Source organism: Phaenicophaeus curvirostris, chromosome 5 (assembly GCF_032191515.1).
Source record: "Phaenicophaeus curvirostris isolate KB17595 chromosome 5, BPBGC_Pcur_1.0, whole genome shotgun sequence".
In the NCBI taxonomy this organism is placed as follows: domain Eukaryota; kingdom Metazoa; phylum Chordata; class Aves; order Cuculiformes; family Cuculidae; genus Phaenicophaeus; species Phaenicophaeus curvirostris.
In genome coordinates, this window is record NC_091396.1 from 35,136,509 (window position 1) to 35,157,900 (window position 21,392).

Genomic DNA, 21,392 nt, shown 5'->3' on the forward strand with positions numbered 1-21,392 from the left:
CACCTGTGTGTACATGTGCATTATGTGGAATAGGAATAATAATAGAAAGTCTGCTACAAAGATGATCGGAGGGCTGGAGCACCTTCCATATGAGGACAGGCTGAGAGAGTTGGGTTTGTTCAGCCTGGAGAAGACCTTTCAGTACCTGAAGGGGCCTACAAGAAAGCTAGAGAGGGCCTATTCATAAAGGCTTGTGGTGACAGGACGAGGGGGAATGAGTATAAACTAGAGAGGGGCAGATTTAGGCTTGATGTGGAAAAATTTCTTCACCATGAGAGTGGTGAGGCACTGGAACGTGTTACCAAGGGAAGTTGTGGATGCCCCATCCCTGGAGGTGTTCAGGGCCAGGTTGGATGGGGCCTTGGGCAGCCTGATCTAGTGGGAGGTGTCCCTGCCCATAGTAGGGTATTGGAACTAGATGATCTTTAAGGTCCCCTTCAAACCCAAGCTATTCTATGATTCTATGTCTTTAATGGAAATGGAAACCAAAATTTTCCTTAGAAAAACAAGTTTAATATTGCAGGAAATTGAAGCCAAGTGTATGGCTTACCAGTACATTTAACCAATCTAGCAGCTAACTGCTGCCAGATATGAAGGAGGGAAGTGCTTCACAGATCCCATGTTTCACGGCATGCTTCCAGCCTATGTAACTATTATTTGTAGTTGTCTGATTCTGCTGTGAACTGATACAAGGCACTTCAGCTGGCAGAAGATTAACAATAGGGAGGAGAAGAAATCTATTGATTATTTTTCTGCCACTTTAGATGTGCGATTTCAGGAAATACTTTTCTGTTTGGTGTCTTTCAAAATTTTTTCTTCTTTAATGCTGTGCTAATTGAAAAATATAATAGTGTGGGTAAATATCACTAGTTATTTTTTATGGATTTAAAAACATTAAAATGTGCTTTTTTTTTTTTACAAAATAGGTGCATTTAGGAAAAAACCAAAATTTTTAACTTGGTACTAAATATTATCAAGTATTTTTGAATTTCACAAGAAATCTATTTCCTACTTTTAGATTCAAATTTAACAGAAGTTTTGGAGAACTCTCCTTATTTTTAATATAGAACAGCTGAAATATTTCAAAAAGTTATGGTCGGTTGGTTTGTTTGTTTCTTTCCTAAAGTTTGATCTATTGAGAAACCTTGCCATGAGAAACTCTCATTGCCATTTCTCCTTGCATGAGAAACTCTGAATTTTGAATTTTCCTTAATATGTTGGTTTTGGTCTTAGTAGAGAGTTGCTTGATGTGTGTTGGTTTTGTTCTAAAACTGTGTGCACGTAGGCAGTGTTAAATAAACATTGGACTTGTCTGTTTAACTGAGGTGTTCTCTAAACTTCACTCTTTTTTGCACACTTTAAGTTTATGAAATAACTTCTGTGAGTTAGGATCAAGAGTCAAATTTTTCCCTGTTCTGCAGATGGATGCTGCTTTGAGTGAGCTTTTTATATTATTTGCCATACTTCATCATTGATGTGGTTGAAAAACTTTGTATTTCTTCAATAGATATCAGTTTATAAAATAGAGGTTTATTGAGAGAGGATATGTTATTGAAAGATATGTTCATACTCATCGACTCAATAAGACTATTGCAACATCCTTTAAAAAGTGGTTTTAGTTAGTTAGTTAAAACTGTTTGGGGTGAATGAATACCCTCAAACTTTGATTTCTTGATGTTACAGAACTCTTCATGTATGTTCTTTATAAGTTATTGTCAAAGCTGTTAACACAACTGCGCTTGCAATTTTAGAAGTGTTAGAATAAAACAACAGAACGAAGCACTAAGAGTTAGGTATGCTATGAGAGGTTTTCAAGCCCTGAGTGGACAAAGTTGCAGTCTGCTTGGTCTGATTTCAGTTTTGACCTTCTTTTGAGTAGGTGGTTGGGCAAGCTGATCCCTTTCAGCTTGGATTAGTCTACTAGTCCATGGCATTAACACAGAGGAATTGAAGGCATTTCTGAACGCAGTCAATATAACACAGCCCAGGATATTTCTGTTTAGGAATGGCAGATCTGGGAAGAACAAAACATTTTCTATAGAAATTTTCCTTAACCTATCCAGAATACTACGTATAATTTCGTTTTAGAATGGCATACAACATTCACATATGTGAGTCCATATGTATGCAATATAAAAAAAAACCCCTGACTTTGGCAAATAAAGCCTATACATAGAACAAACAGTAATCTAACTGAAAATGCTTTAACCTTTGTGGCAATTTACTTACTTTGTAAGGTGTTCTTGAAACCTGTTACTTCTGTCAAGAAGAGGCTCTTACTTTATGTTTGCACTCGTATTTTTGACAGGACATTTGTAAGAAAAACATTCAGCTTTCTTAAGTTACTGTCACTTTGAAAGTAATTGAGCTGCCAGGTTTTGTGAGGGTCCATCTGACAATTCTGTATAAATTGCTTGATGAATTTGCATAGTTGCCAGGAACGTTCATATAATCATTTCCACTGAATTAAAGTAAAAATACAGATGATTTTCTTTTGATGCAAATGTATTGGCTTGGAAAGTCTAGAAAATCAGAAGTCTCTCTATCTATAGGCAGCAGCTGGACAAGCTTCCTACAGGCTCGCAGCATGGCTCAGCCTTGGGGAAGGGAGGCCAATGACTGCTTTTACAGTTAATGCAGCTAGTTCATTTTCTACTGAGTTTTCCAATTAGTGCAGAATTAGTGCTGAGTTTGTAACAATGCTGTTCTCAAAATGTACTCCATCAAAGCTTCTTCTGCTTACAGTTTTAACCTAAATGAGTAAAGCTAAATTTTAGCTGGTGGCTTTTTTAGTTTTAGCTAATGAACAAAGTCTTAAAATGTGCAGATTCCGAAATGAATACTGACTTTATAGGCTTTACCAAGTTCCCAAGTCTACTTCTAATACTACAATAGAGTTTTTGAGACTTTCTTGTGAATGTACATTGCTTGGTTATTGAGTTTATTTCATCTAGTAGTCACCAGTTTCAAACTGGGTCTTTAGAAGCTGCAGTACAGAACTTCAGTGGTAGTGGAGGTAGGTTTGTTTTGCCCCATGAGCCGTCCATTTGAAGGACCATGTACTAGCAGGTTACAGAGGTATTTCTGAGAGAGCAGTGGAAAGTGAATGTCACAATTTATGGATTTTTTTTCTAGTTTTTTTGAAAGGGAAGGTAGTCTGCCATTTAGATCAATAAAGGATCAAAATAGCCAAGGTGTTTGCCTATGGGGTGCTTTTTTTTTTTCCCCTCTTTTTCCCTGGCTCACTTGGTCTAAGGGGCAGACTTAGCTTGTAGTAGAAGCTGTTGTTCCAGTTCAGTGAGGCGTAAGATTCACACAAAATTATGGCTATAACTTGGGGTAATATTAATAATGTTCTGAGAGAAAGATATACGACTTGTAGCCACCTGGTGTTTGATCATGGTATCAATTTACTGAGTGCAAAGGCTATTTTAGAGGTGGGTTTTTTTTTTTTTTTACTTTAAGAGTAATGAGACAAGAGTCTCTTTCATTTGAAATTTTAAATCAGTTGCAATTATTTGTATCTTGTAGATATAATAAGCAGGAACTTTGAAGCAAAATAATTTGGTGGACAAGGGTATTGTATTTACTTTTTCATTGTAATTGTGGTTAGACTTGTGAATATGTCTATCGAAAATGATCCAGTATAGATAAGCTATCAGCTCACAGTTCTTGGTAGATGTTGCTGAGTGTTGTTACAAAATATTATTTTCTGTCTCTGAAAGAAGCTATGGTATCTTATGGTATTAGGAAAATCTTATTTTTCAAGGAAATTAACAAATCTTATCTTCCATTTACTTTTCCAATCTCTGAATTAAGAGTATTAAATAAGAATAGTTTGTGGGATTGTATGCCACTCTTCATAATGACTTTTTAATGTTGTTCTAACTTGTAATTTTCTCTCTGTACAGCCATTTATCGTTAATATTAGTAGGTAGACAGAACATGCTTCATGGGATTTTCCCCAGACAGTGGAGTCTGTGTATAATACACTGACAGGCATGTTTATGTGGTTAATTCATTATTATTTTTAAAAGTAAATTCCTATTTATCTATAGCATTGTGAATTGTATTTCAAATTCTGTCATTGATTTTCAGCTCTTTGTCTAGATTACTTCATAAAGATAACGTTCTGTATTGCTTCTTGTAGGTAAGGACATCTTGATTCTAAACACCTACAAACTTGCATGAATATCGATAAAATTGCACTAGTACTCTGTCTTTTGCAAAGTAATAGCATTAAACTGAGAAATGCATTTACAGTTGTATTTTTGCGTGCCATAGTTCCGAATATATACTCTATTTTTCTTTAATATACTATACAGTTTGTGTTTTCCACTGCAATAAGTGAGATAAATCTACAGTTGGCAAAGGAAAATATTTATTTAAATGAATCTGTAATTACATACAAAAAGAGAAGGGGGACATATATCTAGGGGTTGTAATTAGGTAAATCTGGAAAATCAGAACAACTTTTTTGTTGATTATTATGCTATGTGTAACTTTTATAAACTATAAGCTTATCAGTCATTGTGATAGAGAAAATTAAACAGTCAGGGGATTCTGCACCTTTCTGGATTTAAGGTAAAAAAGTGCATTTAATAAACACTGTTAGAAAAAAATTAGATATTCTTGAAATTATCTTGTATTCATATTGTGCTATGGAAATTCCTGGTGTAATCTTGTTGCTGCTGTTTGGTTATGTGAGTGATAACTTTGAGCCATGAAATTAAAAGCAGATACGTTTTTCCAAGAGCAGTTTAAGTCACCAAAGTGTAACTCTTAAGTCTTTCACATTTCTACTTATGTCTCCCTAGAGAAACCACTCAGCAGTTAATATCAGCCAATCTATCTTACTTATTGTTACTCATACAAGCCTCTGTTTACAGACTTTTATTGTGTGAAAGAACTTAGAGCGTAGAGATTACAAACTACTTTGTTGGTTACTTATATATTTATTTTTTAACCCTGTGACTTAGAAGTTCCATCTGTGAGAATTTGACTGTAACAGATGCTCAAATTGGGGTGAGGAGGAGAGGAGAAATTGTCTGTGCACGGACACCTTAGTGTTTTAAATACAAATGAGGAAGAGGTATATGCCCATTCATCATGCCCCTGAAAGTCTAGGTCAGATTCAACACAAAGGATATTTTCATTTTGCCTTGCTAGGCTTTTCCCCTAATGAGAGGAGAAATTGGAATTGAGACCGAGACAGAATGTCATCACACTTGTCTATAAACTTACAGCAGTTTCCAAGAAGGGAAGAGGGAACCAAGACAGGTTTTATCAGGTGATTGTTGTGTGCTCTTGCTGGTTGGGAAGGCATCAAATGCGGGGAGTAGAGAGTGATTATCGCTGTCCATGGACATGCAAGTGAACATGTCTGGCAGTGGCTAACTATTTATTTTGGACTTTATGCAGATATATAAGAAGTCTGGAGTATTGTAGGTATGTGTCCCTAATTAAGAATGGTAAAAATTAAGGAAGCGTATTAAGGAAGTATATTTTTAAGAAGTGTAACATTCAAAACAGTAATAGAGAAGTTACAGTAATAAAGGAAAAAAGTAGCACTTAATCAATATAATTGTTAGGAATCTCTGAAGATAAAATGAAAAGGTTATTGTATAAATTTGTGAAGAAGGCGAAGGAGGGAAATAGCTAAGCTCTTTCTAATAGATTAACAGAAAGCTCAAACTATGTTTTCAAATGTTCTGTAAAGTGACATTCTCAGGAAGAGAACTGAGAAAAATACTACAAAATAAATAAGAATGGAAATCTGATGATGCCTACATAATAGAGAAAAGCAGTTGGCCCACAGAAAGGCAAGTTGAACATATGTTGCTTCTATGTTCCTGCCAGTCACTGTAGAATATTTAAGTACTGACTAAGATTAAATGTTCTAATCTTTTCTTACAGATTTAATAGAACTGAACAGGAAGAGGGTTATAAGTTTTAACTTCTGTGGCTTCCTGAGGGTAATAAATACACAGTTTTGAAAAGTCTTAATGGAAGCTCTGACTTGTAATGCAGTTCTATTTTTTTTAAAGGGTTGTGAGCTCAACAATTCTTGTTGTGTTTGCATGTGTATACTTAACATGCTAAGACTGACTGCATACACACTGAAGAGTGGTTGAAATGTTGAAACGGGATGTAAGAGGTCACTGTTGCACTTTCTCCACTGGGTTCTTGAGCCTTGGTTTGATCCAAACGACTCTGGGTTCCAGGGAAGTGCAAAAGAATGACCCCAGGGGAAATTCTCTGTGCAGAACAATGTTTACTTAATTTTGACAGCTTCATTTCTGAAGCATGTGCATCAACTTGTTCTTGTCTAAGAAAAGTGGAACAGAAAGCCTGCTTTACTACTTTTCCTCAAAACCATACCATTCCTAACTCTGTATGAAAAATTAATGTATAAAGAAGAGTGTACTAAAATACTCTTGCTGTGATGGAGATGGTAGATTCAGGTCATGTGTCCTATGCAGAGTCAAAGGCTCTGGTAGAGGGTGAAAATACATTCCTTGGTGAAAGACCTCAAGTTGTTCAAGCTCCTCTGCAGGGAAGGTTGGCACTTTCACTGTTGTTAGAATGACCTGGATAAAGTTAGTGTTTAGGCAAACGCTGCGTATATTTTTTGTTCTGTTGATATGCAACACAGTCTGAACCTTTCCTGGTTTTGATCAACTGGGCTTTTGCATACTTCCCCCTCTTTACAAATTTCAATGGAATATGCAAATGGTAATGGGTGTGATACTGCCTTAAACAGAGGCACAGCAGATAAATATATTTCCTGTGGTATCATGCTGCATTATATCATTGAGCAATAATGTGTAGATGTAATTCAGTACTGTTTAAAGGGATAGATTTTTCTCCCTACCCGAGTAGTACTCTTCTAAAGGTTTTATTTGAATTGGCCTCTAGAATTTGTTTCAGATTCTATTATTTGTTATTTGAGGATGGGGCAGGAGGGAAGTTATTTTTCATTACACGTAGGACAGGTGTTTGCTCTGTTCTGATTAAGACTCATTTTCAGTAAGATATGATGACAACAGTGGCAGGCATAGTCTAGCTGAATAGGCAACTAAGAAGAGAGTAAAGAAGATTTCAGTGTTTCTGAGGTTGTTACGTTAGATAGTAGCTGTCTACTTTCTGAAGCCTCATTGATCCTTTTTTAAAATGTATTTGATAAAAACACATAAAAGTTATTGAATGTTAAATATTGAAATGTGATTATTTGCAGTTTTATTTTGTAGCATGGTACTGCATATATAAAATTTTCTGTTAAATATTTATTGAAAACGTAAGCAGGTTTTGTATTTGAAGTTTAGTCATTTCAGAAGTAAACTTCAGGACAGTACTTGGGGAACCAGGCTGCACAACTGCTGTTGACACTACTGAGAATTTGTGGTTTGTTTCTTAAAGTTCAAGTTAGCAGTTTTACTTCTAAGAAATGAAATTCCTTGAGGTGTGCTGTATAACAATTAGTAACAGAATGTGAAAAAGGATTTAGTACATTATAAGAGAATGTGTATCCATATTAGTTTATTGGAAGCTTCTTAAAATTAGAAGGTGATACTCCCGTTTTGTTTATGTTGACGGCTGGAAGGAGTGAATCCTTAAAATAGGTATATAGTAAGTAATTACATATGTTATAATTGCCTAAGATGATTCTGATCTTTTCTTAAAAACAAAAGCGAAGTACAACACCTTTCTATCTTTGTAGCACTGTTCTTGCTTTGACTTGTAAATTGTATCATCTCTGAATTATTTTGGACACTAAATTTCACTAGTTTGCTGGGCTGCAGCAAATCATTCAATTTATAGGAGAAGAACAGAAGAGCTGAAATAAGTGGACTTGGCCTTTGTTCTGTGGAAACCATAACTGTGGATCAGTCCTCGGTAATATAGAGTTGAGACTTCACCTCATTGTTCATGCAAACAGCCATTTGTGCACAACTATTTTAGTGTAGTTATCCGATGAATGGAAAGAAAAAAGAATTTACCTACAAATTGCACAAAAGCAGGGAGAATGCACAGAATATTTTCCTTCTTGTCAGCTGTTTCAAAACTGGGATTATATTTATATAATTGTGACGCTTTTAATGTTTTTAAGATCTTTGATTTTACCATTTCTTCATGCTGTTCGTAACCATATCTCTCAAACCATGATGAAAGCTTGTTCATGAAGGTTGGTGGATTATTCTTCTTGGGAAGGCATAGTTTTAGTTCTGATTTTGCTACTTGTATCATACATTGGGCATTCATTTTTAAATCCTCAAACATGGGAGAATCTGAATTCTCACAGTTGTGTTTGAAGATGCTTTGCCTTTCAGTGGATGTTTGTGTAAAAGCTTCACTGCTACCTTTGGTCATTAAGGAATAGTAATGCTTCAGGGTCCACAGACTGCTACACAAACTGCTACATCTGTGTCAGTCTTTGTTTTATGACAATGTACTTGCATATAAATATAGTATTTGGTGTGCAGCAGGGATGTATTTGGCATCGGTAGAGGGTTTTCTGTTGTGTAATTGGACACAAAAGGAACATGAAAATCTCAAGTTTGTCCTTGTCCAACTAAGCCAAAATGTAGCTACAGAATTTTCTACAGTTTTCCTCAATGGATTTCTGAAACCAATCTAAAACATGCGTTGTATTTCCATATGTCCTTTCCTGAGTTATTAAAGTAACTCATCAGTTATAAAACAAGTCAATGAAGTGGTGATGGTTCGTTCCTGATTGTGGCTTTGTGCAGTTTTTTTACCAGGTTGCATAATGTTGTACCAGTGTGTTAAGTCCACAGTATGTGCTTAAGAAAACTGAGATAGTTTTAGAAACACAGTAACTGCTAGAGTTTTGATAATATTTCTGCACAAGGTGTTGCAGCTCTTCTCTTACAAGGGCTTTTGAAAAACATAAGTAATTGCTCTTTATTTGTTTCAGGATTCCGTTTGGTTTAAGCTATCAAAGCTAAGGCCCTCCTTAAAGCTAGTGTCTGATGGTGAGTTGTAAGGGTGTTTTGGCTTATGGATATATAATGACTTACCAAAAGGTAGCTTGATTTTTAAATTATTTTATACTGAATGGAGATGGCTTTAAGCTTTAAAGCAGTCTTGATAAACTTGAATTTCACTGCCCTGCTCATGAAAAATGTACTTAATATAGGGACAGTGAAATTTAATCTTATGACAGCAGCACACTGTGGTTTGTGAAAGGAAAGACGGAGTAAATGAGAGAAGAGAGAGTGGAGCTGTCAGCAGGAATGTTTGGGAGCAGACACGGTGGGAATCTCTTCTTTCTTGACTCCCTTACTCTTTGGAGCTTCATATCTCTGCAGAAAGTATCTTGTATGGAACTTTTCTGGTTGTTCTCAGTTCTCCTCTTGCACTTTGATTGTTCCTCCCTCCAGGAAGCAAATCTTTGTTTATGAACTAATACTCCTACCCGTTGAACCCCAAGCTCTGTACTTGTGGCAAATGCCTGTTTTGCTTGCATCTTAAGCTGGCTCTGCAATGAGTTCCTCTTCTGACCCTAGAGCTTTTTAAGAGTTTCAGCTAGTGGATTGACTAACAGCAGTCTATTTGTTCCATGTGAATTTCTGCAAAATGGCTTTCGTGGAGGAAATAAATTTGATTAATTATTCCGTATTACTTGATTTAACACCATACAGATGATTATAATGGAAATTCTTAGATAGTTCACTGTTCTGGGTTTTTTTCTGCAGTATCTGTTATGCTACGTTTTTCATATTCTGCTCTACAAACATCTGTTATCATTTGTATTAGTGCAACACTTGAACAGAGATACTGTGATTAAATTCTTAGTTCTGCTTCCTGCTCCACGTCTTCTCTGAATTTCAGAAAGGACGCTGTTCATTATGAGCTTCCAGACAAGGAGGGAAGACAGTCCAAATTTTACCAATGTCACTGCTTGACCCTGTAAGGTCTGAAACTTCACTAGGTGCTTTTAATTGTGCTGTTGATGAATTACATACAGTTCAGGAAGATGGTAGCACCTGACCTAAACTTTTGCTGGGAATCCAGGCTGATTTGTCTTTCTGTGTTTTAATTCTGCGTTTGGAGTTGTGTTTATGATCCACTGTTTAAAGATAGAACAAAATACTGTTGAGTTGCAATGGCTTAACTGTCCATTTAAATGTCACAGGGAGAGGAGAAAGATGATATTGAATCACAAGAGCAAGAAGAGAAGGAAGAACTGAAGATCTATTCAAGAAGAAAGATTGTTTCCAACTGGAGCCGCTATGAGGATACAGAAAAAGAGGGACAGAGCGAACATGGGGAAACACAGAGAGGAACAGACTTCAGTGTTTTGCTTAGCTCAGCAGGTGAGCATATTCTACTCTACAGACAGTTTTTTAGCTTTGCATTTTGAAACATTAGTACGTTTCTGGCTGTTGTCCTTGATGGTGAAACAGATCCCTGGAGTACTATTCTTGTTGGCGTCAGTAAGTCTGCCATTACTTACAAGTGTTCAGTCTCCATGGGAGCAGCTTAAAAGCATACAGGCTGCACTGAGCTGTGGCAGATAGAGAGTAAAAGAGGGCTGCTGCATTTATAGCCTTCCTGTGACACTATGTATGGGTCTGAGTGTAACTTTGAGCCTGTTCTTGCTGACAATTAATTTGCCAGTCCTCGTCATTGGGTTGCTTTTCAGAAAACAAAGGAGATTGCTACTATGACTAAACACAGCAAAGTAGTCAAGCAGCTGCTTGCTGTTGTTTGTTTTGACAAAGATTTGTAATCATCACTGTACAGATGTATGCATGAGTAGCAAGTGTTACTCTCAGTGAAAATAAAGATCAGTTGGTTTCCTCTCTTTAAAGGGGAGAATAGAAGGAGGAGGTGGGATAAGATGCACTAGATCCTATTTTTTTTTAGCTCTGCAAGAATAATATGGGCAGTTGCACAAAAAACAGTTAACCACAATTATTTTAGAAACCCTTGATGTGCCATTGTGTTGGAATACTGTTCAGTAGAAACCTGCAAACAACGTATTATGGGTTTTATTTGAGCAACTTGGAAGCTCTGGAATCTCATATTTAAAAATTGGACAGCTTGGAGGAACAGGTTAAATTATCTACGTTAAAGAAACAGGGACCAGAGCTTGCTTTGTTTGACAAAATAAATTTATGAAGTTCAGTTTTGCATGAATATTGTGGTATTAGGCCTAAATTGCCAGTTTTAATCATAGGGTCATGAGATGTTTATTGACTTCTTTGAATGGTATGCTGCATGGTAAGCAGCATGGAGTCAAGATGCCTGGCGTGGACCTCAGAGATGGATAGGTAATGTAGCCTGGAGAGCAAAGTAGATATCACAACTCAAAACTTTTTAAATCAAGAGAACAGAGCTGCGAGCTGCCATGGTTCAGCTTTTTAAAACAAACTTTAGTACCTCTAACATTATACTTAGCCTTCAAAATATCTTTAAGATGTTCTAATGAATAGTACTTTTGAACGGAGGATATAAGGAAATACCATATGTTTCTACTAATTTTTATTTTTGGTAAGTTATACTTCAGTACAGTTACTACCAAAAGATATATTTTACTCTGTAGACTCTCTTAATGCCTAAAATAAAAATTTTATTAGTATTTTTACTAGATATTAATTCTAAATCTTTCATTTAAAGAGTGCTTTATTTAAAATATATTGAGACTATTCTTAACATTAAAGTGAATTGAGAAGAAACACCATTGAAATAAAGTACTTCCTTTCAGAGGAAGAAAAAAGTACCTTCTCAAAAATAATGCGGTTTTCTTAGTGTCATGTTTAAAAAAGCAGTGTGTGTTGGGGGGTTTCTTTGTATGGTCTCTTTGGTTTATGTGTGAAAACTGAGAATGCGTTTCTAGTTGTCTGAGAAGAAGCTTGCACCTCTGCTTTATTTGATAAGTTTGACTTCTGTTAGTCTAGTGCTGTTTAGCCATATGAAGTTGTACAATGAATCTGTTTCAATTGCAACAAGCAGGAGGATATTAGAGAGGGAATGGAATTAAAGTGCTATTTTTCATGAACACAATTTATTATTAGTACACACAATGTAATTAATGCAGCCAGTTAAGAGTCCTTTGTCAAAAGCTCAGATTAAAAACCTGTTATCCTACATTATATTTAGGTTCTGTAATATTGATAACAAGATCTTAAAGAAAATGCCATCCTTCAAGATACAACCTGGATTTGTTCCCAGAAAATATCCTGTTAATTGAATGAGATACAGTAGAAAAAAATACCTTGGAATAATATGTTAATAAAGACAGAATTAATGCTATTAGACAAATCTAAATGGAGGGATTTCTGACATCCAAGGAATTAAAATTCCATTCTTGGTATTCATTTAATATTTTGTAAATGTGCTTCTACATATATTTTTGTTTTTAGTTAAACAAAACCCAGCAAAATTAGATGACTAATATTCTGTCATATTGGTGTCATGTTGATACTTAGCAGGATTGGAGCTTTTAAATCTAGTGCATGAACACTACCATTGCTTGAAATAAGAAAGTAACAGAGCTATAGGGTTTTACACTGTATCTTTATCAGTAGTAGAGGCAAGTAAGACATCTTTTCTGAAAGGGGAAGGAAGGGGCTTGCAGATATTTGCAGAGGATGATAAGTCTTTAGGCTATATTATTTTATATTTTTCAATAGCTTCTGAAGGCACATACTTTTTCATTTTTTTGCCTATACTTCCAGCTTGTTCCTGCCTCAAGCCAATCTGCAGTGCACACTGATTCTGTCTTTTCAATTAAGTATTTAGGCCTGACTGGTCTCAGACTGTCTCTGAATGTACTTTGTCTCTCTGCTATCAGTTGTTGCCTGTCTGCTAATTCTTCTCACTCTCTCTCTTCTGTTGATTTTTCTTCATCTTCCATGTTTCTGATTACTGGTGGTGGGTCTTCTCTCAGTCTTTTGTCTAGTCAATCCCACTTTATTCTTTCAACCATCCAGTTCTAGTGTCCACTGCAAGCTGTTTTGCCTGTCTGTCTTCCACCTGCTCTGCTACACCCTAAATCCTACTGAGTTACCCAACAAAATGAGGTGACAGGCCATTGTTTTAAACTATGGTAGGGGCATTGGCAGAGGTGAAGTTGCAGAAATATGCAAGATGACGCTTCTTGTTCAGTGTTGTACCTAATGCCTATTAAATGCAGACTTCTTTTACAGTGAAAATCTAGCTCTTCACTCATAACCTGAGGTTAGAGAAAACTTAATTCAGTAGCCTCACACATTGAGATGACAAAAAGAAGGTCAGTGATATTGAACTATTTGAGTGGCTGTTAAGCTCCAGCAGATCTTGGAAAAAAAATACATATGAACTTTGATGTCTAGAATCTTGTAGCTTGGCTAAATCAGGTCAAAGTTTTCACAAAATAAGCAGAGTGTGCCTCTTGTACAAAAACATTGCCCAGCCTGATTTCAAGCTACTGATTCAGGGCAGAAAAGTGGTTACAGTTTTTAAGAGGAAGAGACCATAGGGACTTTTTTTTTATGTTCTTATGTGGTAGAATAATGTTTCAGCCATTCTCTAACTCTTAAAAGATGGTGGTGAGAGGAGGGTGAGGAAAAGCTACCTGAAGCAGATGACTGACATGGAAAATTTCAGACTGAATAGATAAAAAAGCAGCTGAAAATAGTGTTAAGTAAAAACTTCCAGATGGCTTTGGTAACAGCTGATGTCACTAGCCTGACAGAGCTTCTTTGTTAGGGCTTATTATATTTCTATGTAAAGTAGGGTGATAACTTTAATTTTTAGTCTATTGCTTTCTTTTTTTTTAGTATTTTACATATATACATGTATCTAATTAACCTTGAATATACCAATGCAAACTTTTCTGTATTGCTTTTCGTGTCTAACTGATGTAAACTAGAAGTCTTCAGGGAATATGTCTTGAATCAATTAAGTAAAAATGCCATTGAAGTGGAAAGAACAAGAGAATTGGAAATGATAGGATAACCTTACTTTGCTAGAAGAACCTTGCTGTGTTTGAAGACCTGTCATCATTTTTTGACTGATGTAGCTTAAGTATCCCAAAATTTATTTAAGTCATTCATTAGGTTTTTGGCTGTGAATAGATGTTTTAGGTTTAAAAATATACTTCTACAATCTCATTACAGAGCTGATCGAAGTGTATCCAGGGGCCTCTAATCACTTTCCTTTTAAGAGTGGTAGGTATTACCAGTACAGTAGCCAAAAGCTGCGAACCATGCCTTAATAACAGCAGGCTGAGTTGCAGGATGTGATGATTGTCAAGATGAAAAAATATAATTTTGAACGTCATTTTTTTCCCCCATTTTTTTTCTTTGCCCATGGCTGAATAATTCTAATGGTCATAAATGACAAGGAAGAGAAATGCTGTTGTAGTTCAAACAAAACTGGCAGAAAGGTTTTGATATTGTAAGAATACATATATTTCTGAAGGTAACCTAGCACTTGAATACAATATGAAATGTGGAATAAAAATTGAAAGAGCGGTTGCTGGAGCATAATAGTAATGAACAGGAGGTATAGGAATTGTAAGGCAGCAGTTATCCATTCGCTAAACCCCTGTTGATTTGGGTTTTGAACCTGTTGCTTTGGGGCCTCTGTTCAATTTTGATGTGTCTATTGCAATGTATTGTTGCATTTTTGGTAATTTTCATGGTCAATATATACATGATAACTGGCTGTATATGGAAGACCACTGATTGTCTTGGAAAAGCTGAACAGTTAAATTTGTGGAGCAAGGCTTGGGTTAAAAAGAGGCTTTCCTTCAACTTTTCTATCCTAACAGAAATGTGGAAAGAAAAAATGTACTGTGAAAAGTAAATGAGTTTTCTTATTTTTGATGCTAACCCTGCGCAAACAAAAGGAATGGCAATGAGAGAGCATGGTTTTGATGCTGAAAAAGAATCCTTTGAGTTTTGAAATTCTAGAGAATAGCTGAAAATCAGTTTTCTTTAGAGAGCTACATAACTCAGTGTTGATTTGGATTACTGCATGTATTGGGGGAATCCCACTTTCCAGTGGTATTTGATTGTCAGCTGCTACTACTTTGTATTTTGTATGCCTGCTTTGGGAAATTATTTATGTCCGTATGTCTCCATAGAACTCTGTGTATCTGTTTCTTGTACCATTGAGATATCCAGACTAATGAAAAATTGTTCTTTATCAGCTCCAAAGGCATTATTGCAATGTGTGAAAAGCAGTGAAAAGTAATTTTGTATTCTTTTTTGCATGTCTTTATGACAGCATGTGAAACAGATGTATTTTCAGCTGGTTGAACTCAGTGATCTTAAAGGTCTTTCCAAGGTAAATTAATCTATGATTCTTAGTTGGTCAGAAGTTAAATAGGTGTAAAAACTTAATGTCCCTACTGCTTACCAGATGACATGAGCTTTGTCTAGAATGTGGAGATATTTGTTATTTATTAACAGTTTTAAGGTATTAGTACCAGGTTACTGGTCTTGAAAGAAGATTACACTGTTGCATCTGAGGTTTGGTAATAAGTCACATGGTTATTCCTAATATATGCACTTTTGAAATAAAGAGATAAGGGCATGTGCTTTACTTGCATCTTTCCTCATGTTCTCCTTGTTTTGCTACCTCATTTGTAAAAGTTCATTGAGCTCCCCTGACATGCTCTCTTCCTCTGTTTGTCCTTCTAGCCCCATTCCAGCGTATCAGAACTTTACTTTTTGATCGTTGCATGGTGGATACCGTTTCCGATCTGTGGAGGCTCTTTACCATGTGGCCTCATTTCCGCTTGTAAAGGTTTTAGTTGTGAGAGTTATGCTTGGGCAGACTGCGACACTGGACTTGTTGATATAGCTGCAAAATACTGCTGGTTTATATATCTGAAATCCACAAAAATGCATCCTCTCCTCTCCAGCCAAAGTAATTTTCCCAAACAAACATCCCTCCACCCCCAATGAAGATCTATGGCAAAATGGCAGGACTTGGCATCAGTGGAGGCTGGTTCTCCATCTGCTCAATGCTTCTTCCCAAACTGTTCCTAACAGCACAGAAATTTATCTTTTTGTCCTAATCAGACAAGCTGTCCTGGTTTTTGTGGGGGATCTGAACTAAAAACAGGAAGTGCCAGATTTTAAGTATTAATTACATTTTCTTGATAAATGTATTTTCCTATAATAGGTAATCTGTGCTTATTATATATGTTTTTGTATCTGTGCCTTTTTTTCCTCCTCATTTTTATCTAGAATATAACCAAAACTCTGTGATTGAAATATAGAAGTATAATGTGATTCCATGACTGGAATTCACAGAATCACAGAATAACCAGGTTGGAAGAGACCCACCGGATCATCGAGTCCAACCGTTCCCATCAAACACTAAACCATATCCCTCAGCACCTCATCCACCCGTGCCTTAAACACCTCCAGGGAAGGTGACTCAACCACCTCCCTGGGCAGACTCTTCCAGTGCCCAATGACCCTTTCTGTAAAGAATTTTTTCCTAACGTCTAGCCTAAACCTCCCCTGGCGGAGCTTGAGGCCATTCCCTCTTGTCCTGTCCCCTGTCACTTGGAAGAAGAGGCCAGCACCCTCCTCTCTACAACGTCCTTTCAGGTAGTTGTAGAGAGCAATGAGGTCTCCCCTCAGCCTCCTCTTCTCCAGGCTAAACAACCCCAGCTCTCTCAGCCGCTCCTCATAAGGCCTGTTCTCCAGCCCTTTCACCAGCTTTGTTGCTCTTCTCTGGACTCTCTCCAGAGCCTCAATATCCTTCTTATGGTGAATTCTTATACGTGTAGGATAATATTACTTACTTTCATTTTAACATTCTGATGTCTCATAACTGTGTGACCATATACGTGTCAGTGATACTACTGCTAAACTAACAGTAAGTAATTTGAAAGGTTTCAATGTTTTTTATGCTTTATCATTTACAATTAAATAGAGTAAGATTCACAGACTAAAGGGGTTAATTTTTTTTCCCATTAAAATCAATGTGGTGAGCTTTTTACCATTCTTTTATTTTTTCACATTTTGATTGCAGACATTTATTTGTTAAGTTCCAGATTTCTGGATTTAAAAAGTTTTCTGACTGACATCCTTCTCTTATCTTCGGCCTTAATCTTTTGCTGCTACTGTACATTGGTAGTATTTCTGCTGAATTGTATTTAAGGGTGTTTTGGTTATGAAACCACAAATCAGTAAGTTTAAATGTGGAACTATTTGTCCTTATTCCTCTCTTGCTGTTGTCAGGTCCACTACTTGAATTTGTAGGTTCAAGGTAGATAAAAGTTTCTACTCACCTAATTCACTGTTTCTCCTGTTTAATCATGTCCTTTGTTTTTATAATACCCCTAAAATCAGTTCTGTCTGACTAGGACTCATGTTGGTCATTATGGTTTCTGCCACATCATCATCTCTGACTTTCCTGCCAGTGAAATCCCCTAAGCAAAAATTAGTTACTCTGACAGTACATTTAGTATTCTAGTCTTCATTTTCAAAATTCAGTATGTTATTGCTGCTGCATTCTTATTTCCACTTTCTCTTAAATTATTTTCTACCTTTCCCCCTTCCTTAGAATTTTTCTTTAACAGTGTGAACTTTGTGATTTTCCTTATTGCTGTATATTACTTTTGACTTTAATCTTTTCTTTCAAATTCCTTTTTACATTTCTGATTTTGAACCACTGTTAAATCACCTGAATTAGACTGTAAGCTTTTTAGAGCAGGGACTTTCTTTTGCTAGCCTGTAAAGTACTAGCTCTTTTCTAATAATGGCGTTAGTAGATATTATTACAAGTCTATGGTACTATTTAAAAATGTTGATTGGTTTGGAGGAGCTGTGTTTGTTTTAATTGTAATACTTTTGTTCCATTTCTCAGCACCTACTTGAAGGAAAGAATTAAAAACCAGAAATGTGCTTTATAAAATTATGTAAAACCAGAATTTTTTGTTTATAGTAAGAAAGATAAGAATATCAGATGTAGCAGATTGGTTTAATTTCAGAAGCCAGGCCTCACTTACTGTTCTATTTCCCATAAAATTACTCCTAAAGTCAGTTTACAAACTAAATAACTGTGATAAGAAAGTTTCCTTGTTCATTGATGGATGCTCCAAAGCAGTGTTGTGATCAGACTGTGTACAACCATTGTAAGAGACTGACAGACCTAGTCTCCTAGCAAGATTCTCAGAAATTTGTTTCCAGGGAGCAGTACTGTTTCTAAGCATTGGCTTTGATGTGAAAGAAAGGCTGTGGAATAGGCAGTGCTCTAAAGGACACAGAGTGCCTATTTCTTCCTCAACCTCAGTTGCAGCCTCTCTTTTTCTTCTTATCCCATTTGTGGCCCTGGAATTCCTCTTCATGTTTGCTGTTGATATCTTAGACTTTTTGTCCTTCTTTTCTCCTTTTAATGCTTTCTGAGTCACACCTATTAATTTTGCTGTTGTTCTTTTCCTGATCTCATCGTGTTCCTCAAGAGTTCCTGGTTCCTACGTCCAACTTTTCCTGGTTCTTACATCCAAATTCTAGTCCACAATTTCTTGTGATACTTCCTTTGTACCTGTCCAAATCACATATTGTCTCCTCATCTGTTGTGTGTTCTCTTGGGAGTGGCATCAATGGCATTTCTGGCTGTTGTGTATGAGGATGGATTTTCTGAGCGTTTAAAAGATTTGATTTCATTTCCCAGAGGGCTTTTTTTTTTTTCGCCTTGATTTGGGTAATTTCCCTTAAGAATGTCAGAAGCATATTAAGCCTTGCCAAAGTCTTCATTTCAAAACAAGAGTTGTATTAAATGTCTGTTCCACCTTTAATGGAATTCTTCATTCCTGTTGTAATTTCTTGCAAACCAAACACTCTGCATGTGTACAATTGTCAGCTAGAAACTCTTTTCATAAAAACACGTTTGAGGGACAGGATAGGGTGCGAGTGAGGAAGAATTATGTTTCTTTTGGTTCTGACTCATTTTCAACCTTTACTGGAATGTGAATCAGATGACCTTCCTTTGACAGTACACACTCATCATCTTGGCTTATAAAGCGTGGTATTTCTGAATCTTCTGCAGATAATTTGGATTGTGAAACTGATCATACTGTCTACATTTCTTTTTAAGCTCTTGATTGAAAACAGCCTGTGATAATATGGTATTTTCTTCTTGAATGTGCATGTGCTTCAACATGCAGAAAATATGTCACTGAACAGTGTGTATCAGCTAGCTACGAAATATGAGGGAGTAAGGTGGAAGGAATAATTCAAGATGGGAGTGCTTTAATAGGATGATATCAGTCTCCTGGTTTTGGTGTCATAAAATTTTTGTAATGTAAAGGCTAGAGGCCTTAATTGCAGATACTTACAGAAACAAAATTTTCATTTGAGACACTTGGTTAGCTTTCTACTGGACAAATGCTGTCAGAATGGAGGTATTGGAAGCTAAGTATTTTGACAGTTCAGTGGTAATAGGAGGTAAACTGGGTTAGATTCTTCTGAGTCAATGATGTACTAGGAGGGTAAGAGTAATAGTCCCAGAGAGAAAGACTGTACAGTTTGTACTTTCTCAGGAATACATACGCGGTTTGCGTTCTTCTTTGTCACCTTTCTGATGCCCAAGGAAGTGTACCAAAGTGGTTATAATGGAAAAAAGCTATTTTGCCCTGGCTTCTCTACTGATGAAGTCTTGCTATTTTTTTCCTGTAGGTGTACTTTATCTTTCTGAAGTTGTTAGAAGGTAGAGTTCAGCATGACAGATGAGAAATGTTGATGTGCTTTTATAACATAAGTTTTACTTTGGGCTAACCCACTTCTTGACTTACATTCTTAGACACAGAAATAAGAGTGGCACTAGCAAGACAGAGGTTGTGCTTTACTGAAGAGGCAAACAGCCTTCAAAGGCAAAGAACATTCAAAAAAGATGTTTTATGTTTCTCGTGTAGGTATATTTCTTAATGTATGTTGCTACTCTGTCTAACTGATTGGAAGACAGACTCATTCTGAAAGTCGGTACCTAATCTCACCTGACTGTCTTGCTCTCTGCATACAGCTTTGTCATGATGTGTCTGTGGGACCAGGGGTGCGGGAAGAAATTAGTTTGAAAAAGACTAGTAATTGAGACAGCTTACCCAACCCAATAATACTAGATCAGTCTAAAGACATCAGTACTGTCTTTTGTTCATTATCCATGTTTCTCCACGTGCTACCGTGCCTCATTTTGTAGGATAAGTTGTCCATCAGCCTGGAAAAAATTCTAAAATTTAAATAGGATCCTTTGAGAAAGTCCTTATAGTCTGGGACCTTTGGCATTGCCAACAGACGCAGTCTCTGCACTTTACTTAAAAGACTTGCTATGCCTCTGGAAAAATCAACAAGCACTGCTCCTTGTCACCTTATGTTGTACTCAAGGAGCAAGTCATAGGTGCTGGTTAATGGTTCCAGAAGTCCTGGAGCATTCATTCTCTCTCTGTCCCTCACTCTCTCTTCTGTTTTGGACATGGTTAATTTTTGTGCACTTTCCTTTTACGTTCTTACCTCAAAGTGTGCTTTTCCTTTTAAGAAAAAACACAATATATTTGCTGCATGTTTCAGGTGCCCTCTTTAGGACTACACTACAAGACTGACAGGGAACTTTATCCGACACCTACTAGTGATTTTATTTAATTTGTGTTTGAAAGGGACATGGTGCCACTGGCACAACAGAGAATGCAGAAAGTTTTTGCATGCTTCCTTTCATCTTGTGGTGTCACCTGTCACCTCACATGGCATTGGGAGCAAAAATAACTTCTGTCTAAGTGGAGAAATTGACTTTTACCCCAAGAAACAAAATACTTTCGTTTTCCCACAAATGGGCTGTTTGACACTGCTTGTTCCAGCTGCAAAAAAATGGACCTGCATTGGCTTTCCCTGTTCCCACACATTAAATAACAGAGAAAAAAATCTGTAGTTGTTAGCAGTCACATTTGTAAATTGGTTTAATTTGATAACTTTTTAATCTCTAAATAATTGTATATGTACTTATTAATTGCTTTAGTCATCATGTCAGTCACTACTATTACATGAATTCTGGTGAATGTGGCTCTAATTTATTTTACATTATCTCTTCTTTTTGTACATTCTTAGAAGGAAGCTGGTGGATGTCTGTGTGTCGTTACTTGCATGTCTCTGCTTCTCTTGCTTTAGGGAGTGTTTGGTTTTGTTGGTCTGTTTGTTATGCAGCTGTGGAGTTCCTATCAATAAAAAGACAATGAATTTGAAGTTGCTTTATATTTTCCTTCTGCTCTTGATAATAAATTAAGATCACCTACCCTCTTCTGAAGAAATGAAAGACACTTAAATGATATTATGGCTTTGGCCCATCCCCAGATATGAATCTAGTTGCCTGATTTGACACTATGAATGGTGCAAAAGAGTTGGCAGGAACACAAAATGGAACAGCTGATG

The 21,392-nt window shown here is 36.5% G+C and overlaps 2 protein-coding genes across 3 annotated transcripts in view; one reads left to right on the forward strand and one right to left on the reverse strand.

The window, feature by feature from the left end:
* CHRM5 (cholinergic receptor muscarinic 5) overlaps nt 1-21,392 on the reverse strand; it is a 47,832-nt gene that overhangs the window by 20,807 nt on the left and 5,633 nt on the right. The window lies entirely within an intron of this gene.
* Nucleotides 1-21,392, forward strand: part of AVEN (apoptosis and caspase activation inhibitor) — a 94,571-nt gene that overhangs the window by 15,083 nt on the left and 58,096 nt on the right. For both annotated transcript variants that reach the window (XM_069858307.1, XM_069858308.1), the window contains exon 2: nt 10,160-10,340. In XM_069858307.1, coding sequence (XP_069714408.1) covers nt 10,160-10,340 — 181 coding nt within the window. The remainder of the gene's footprint in view (nt 1-10,159; nt 10,341-21,392) is intronic.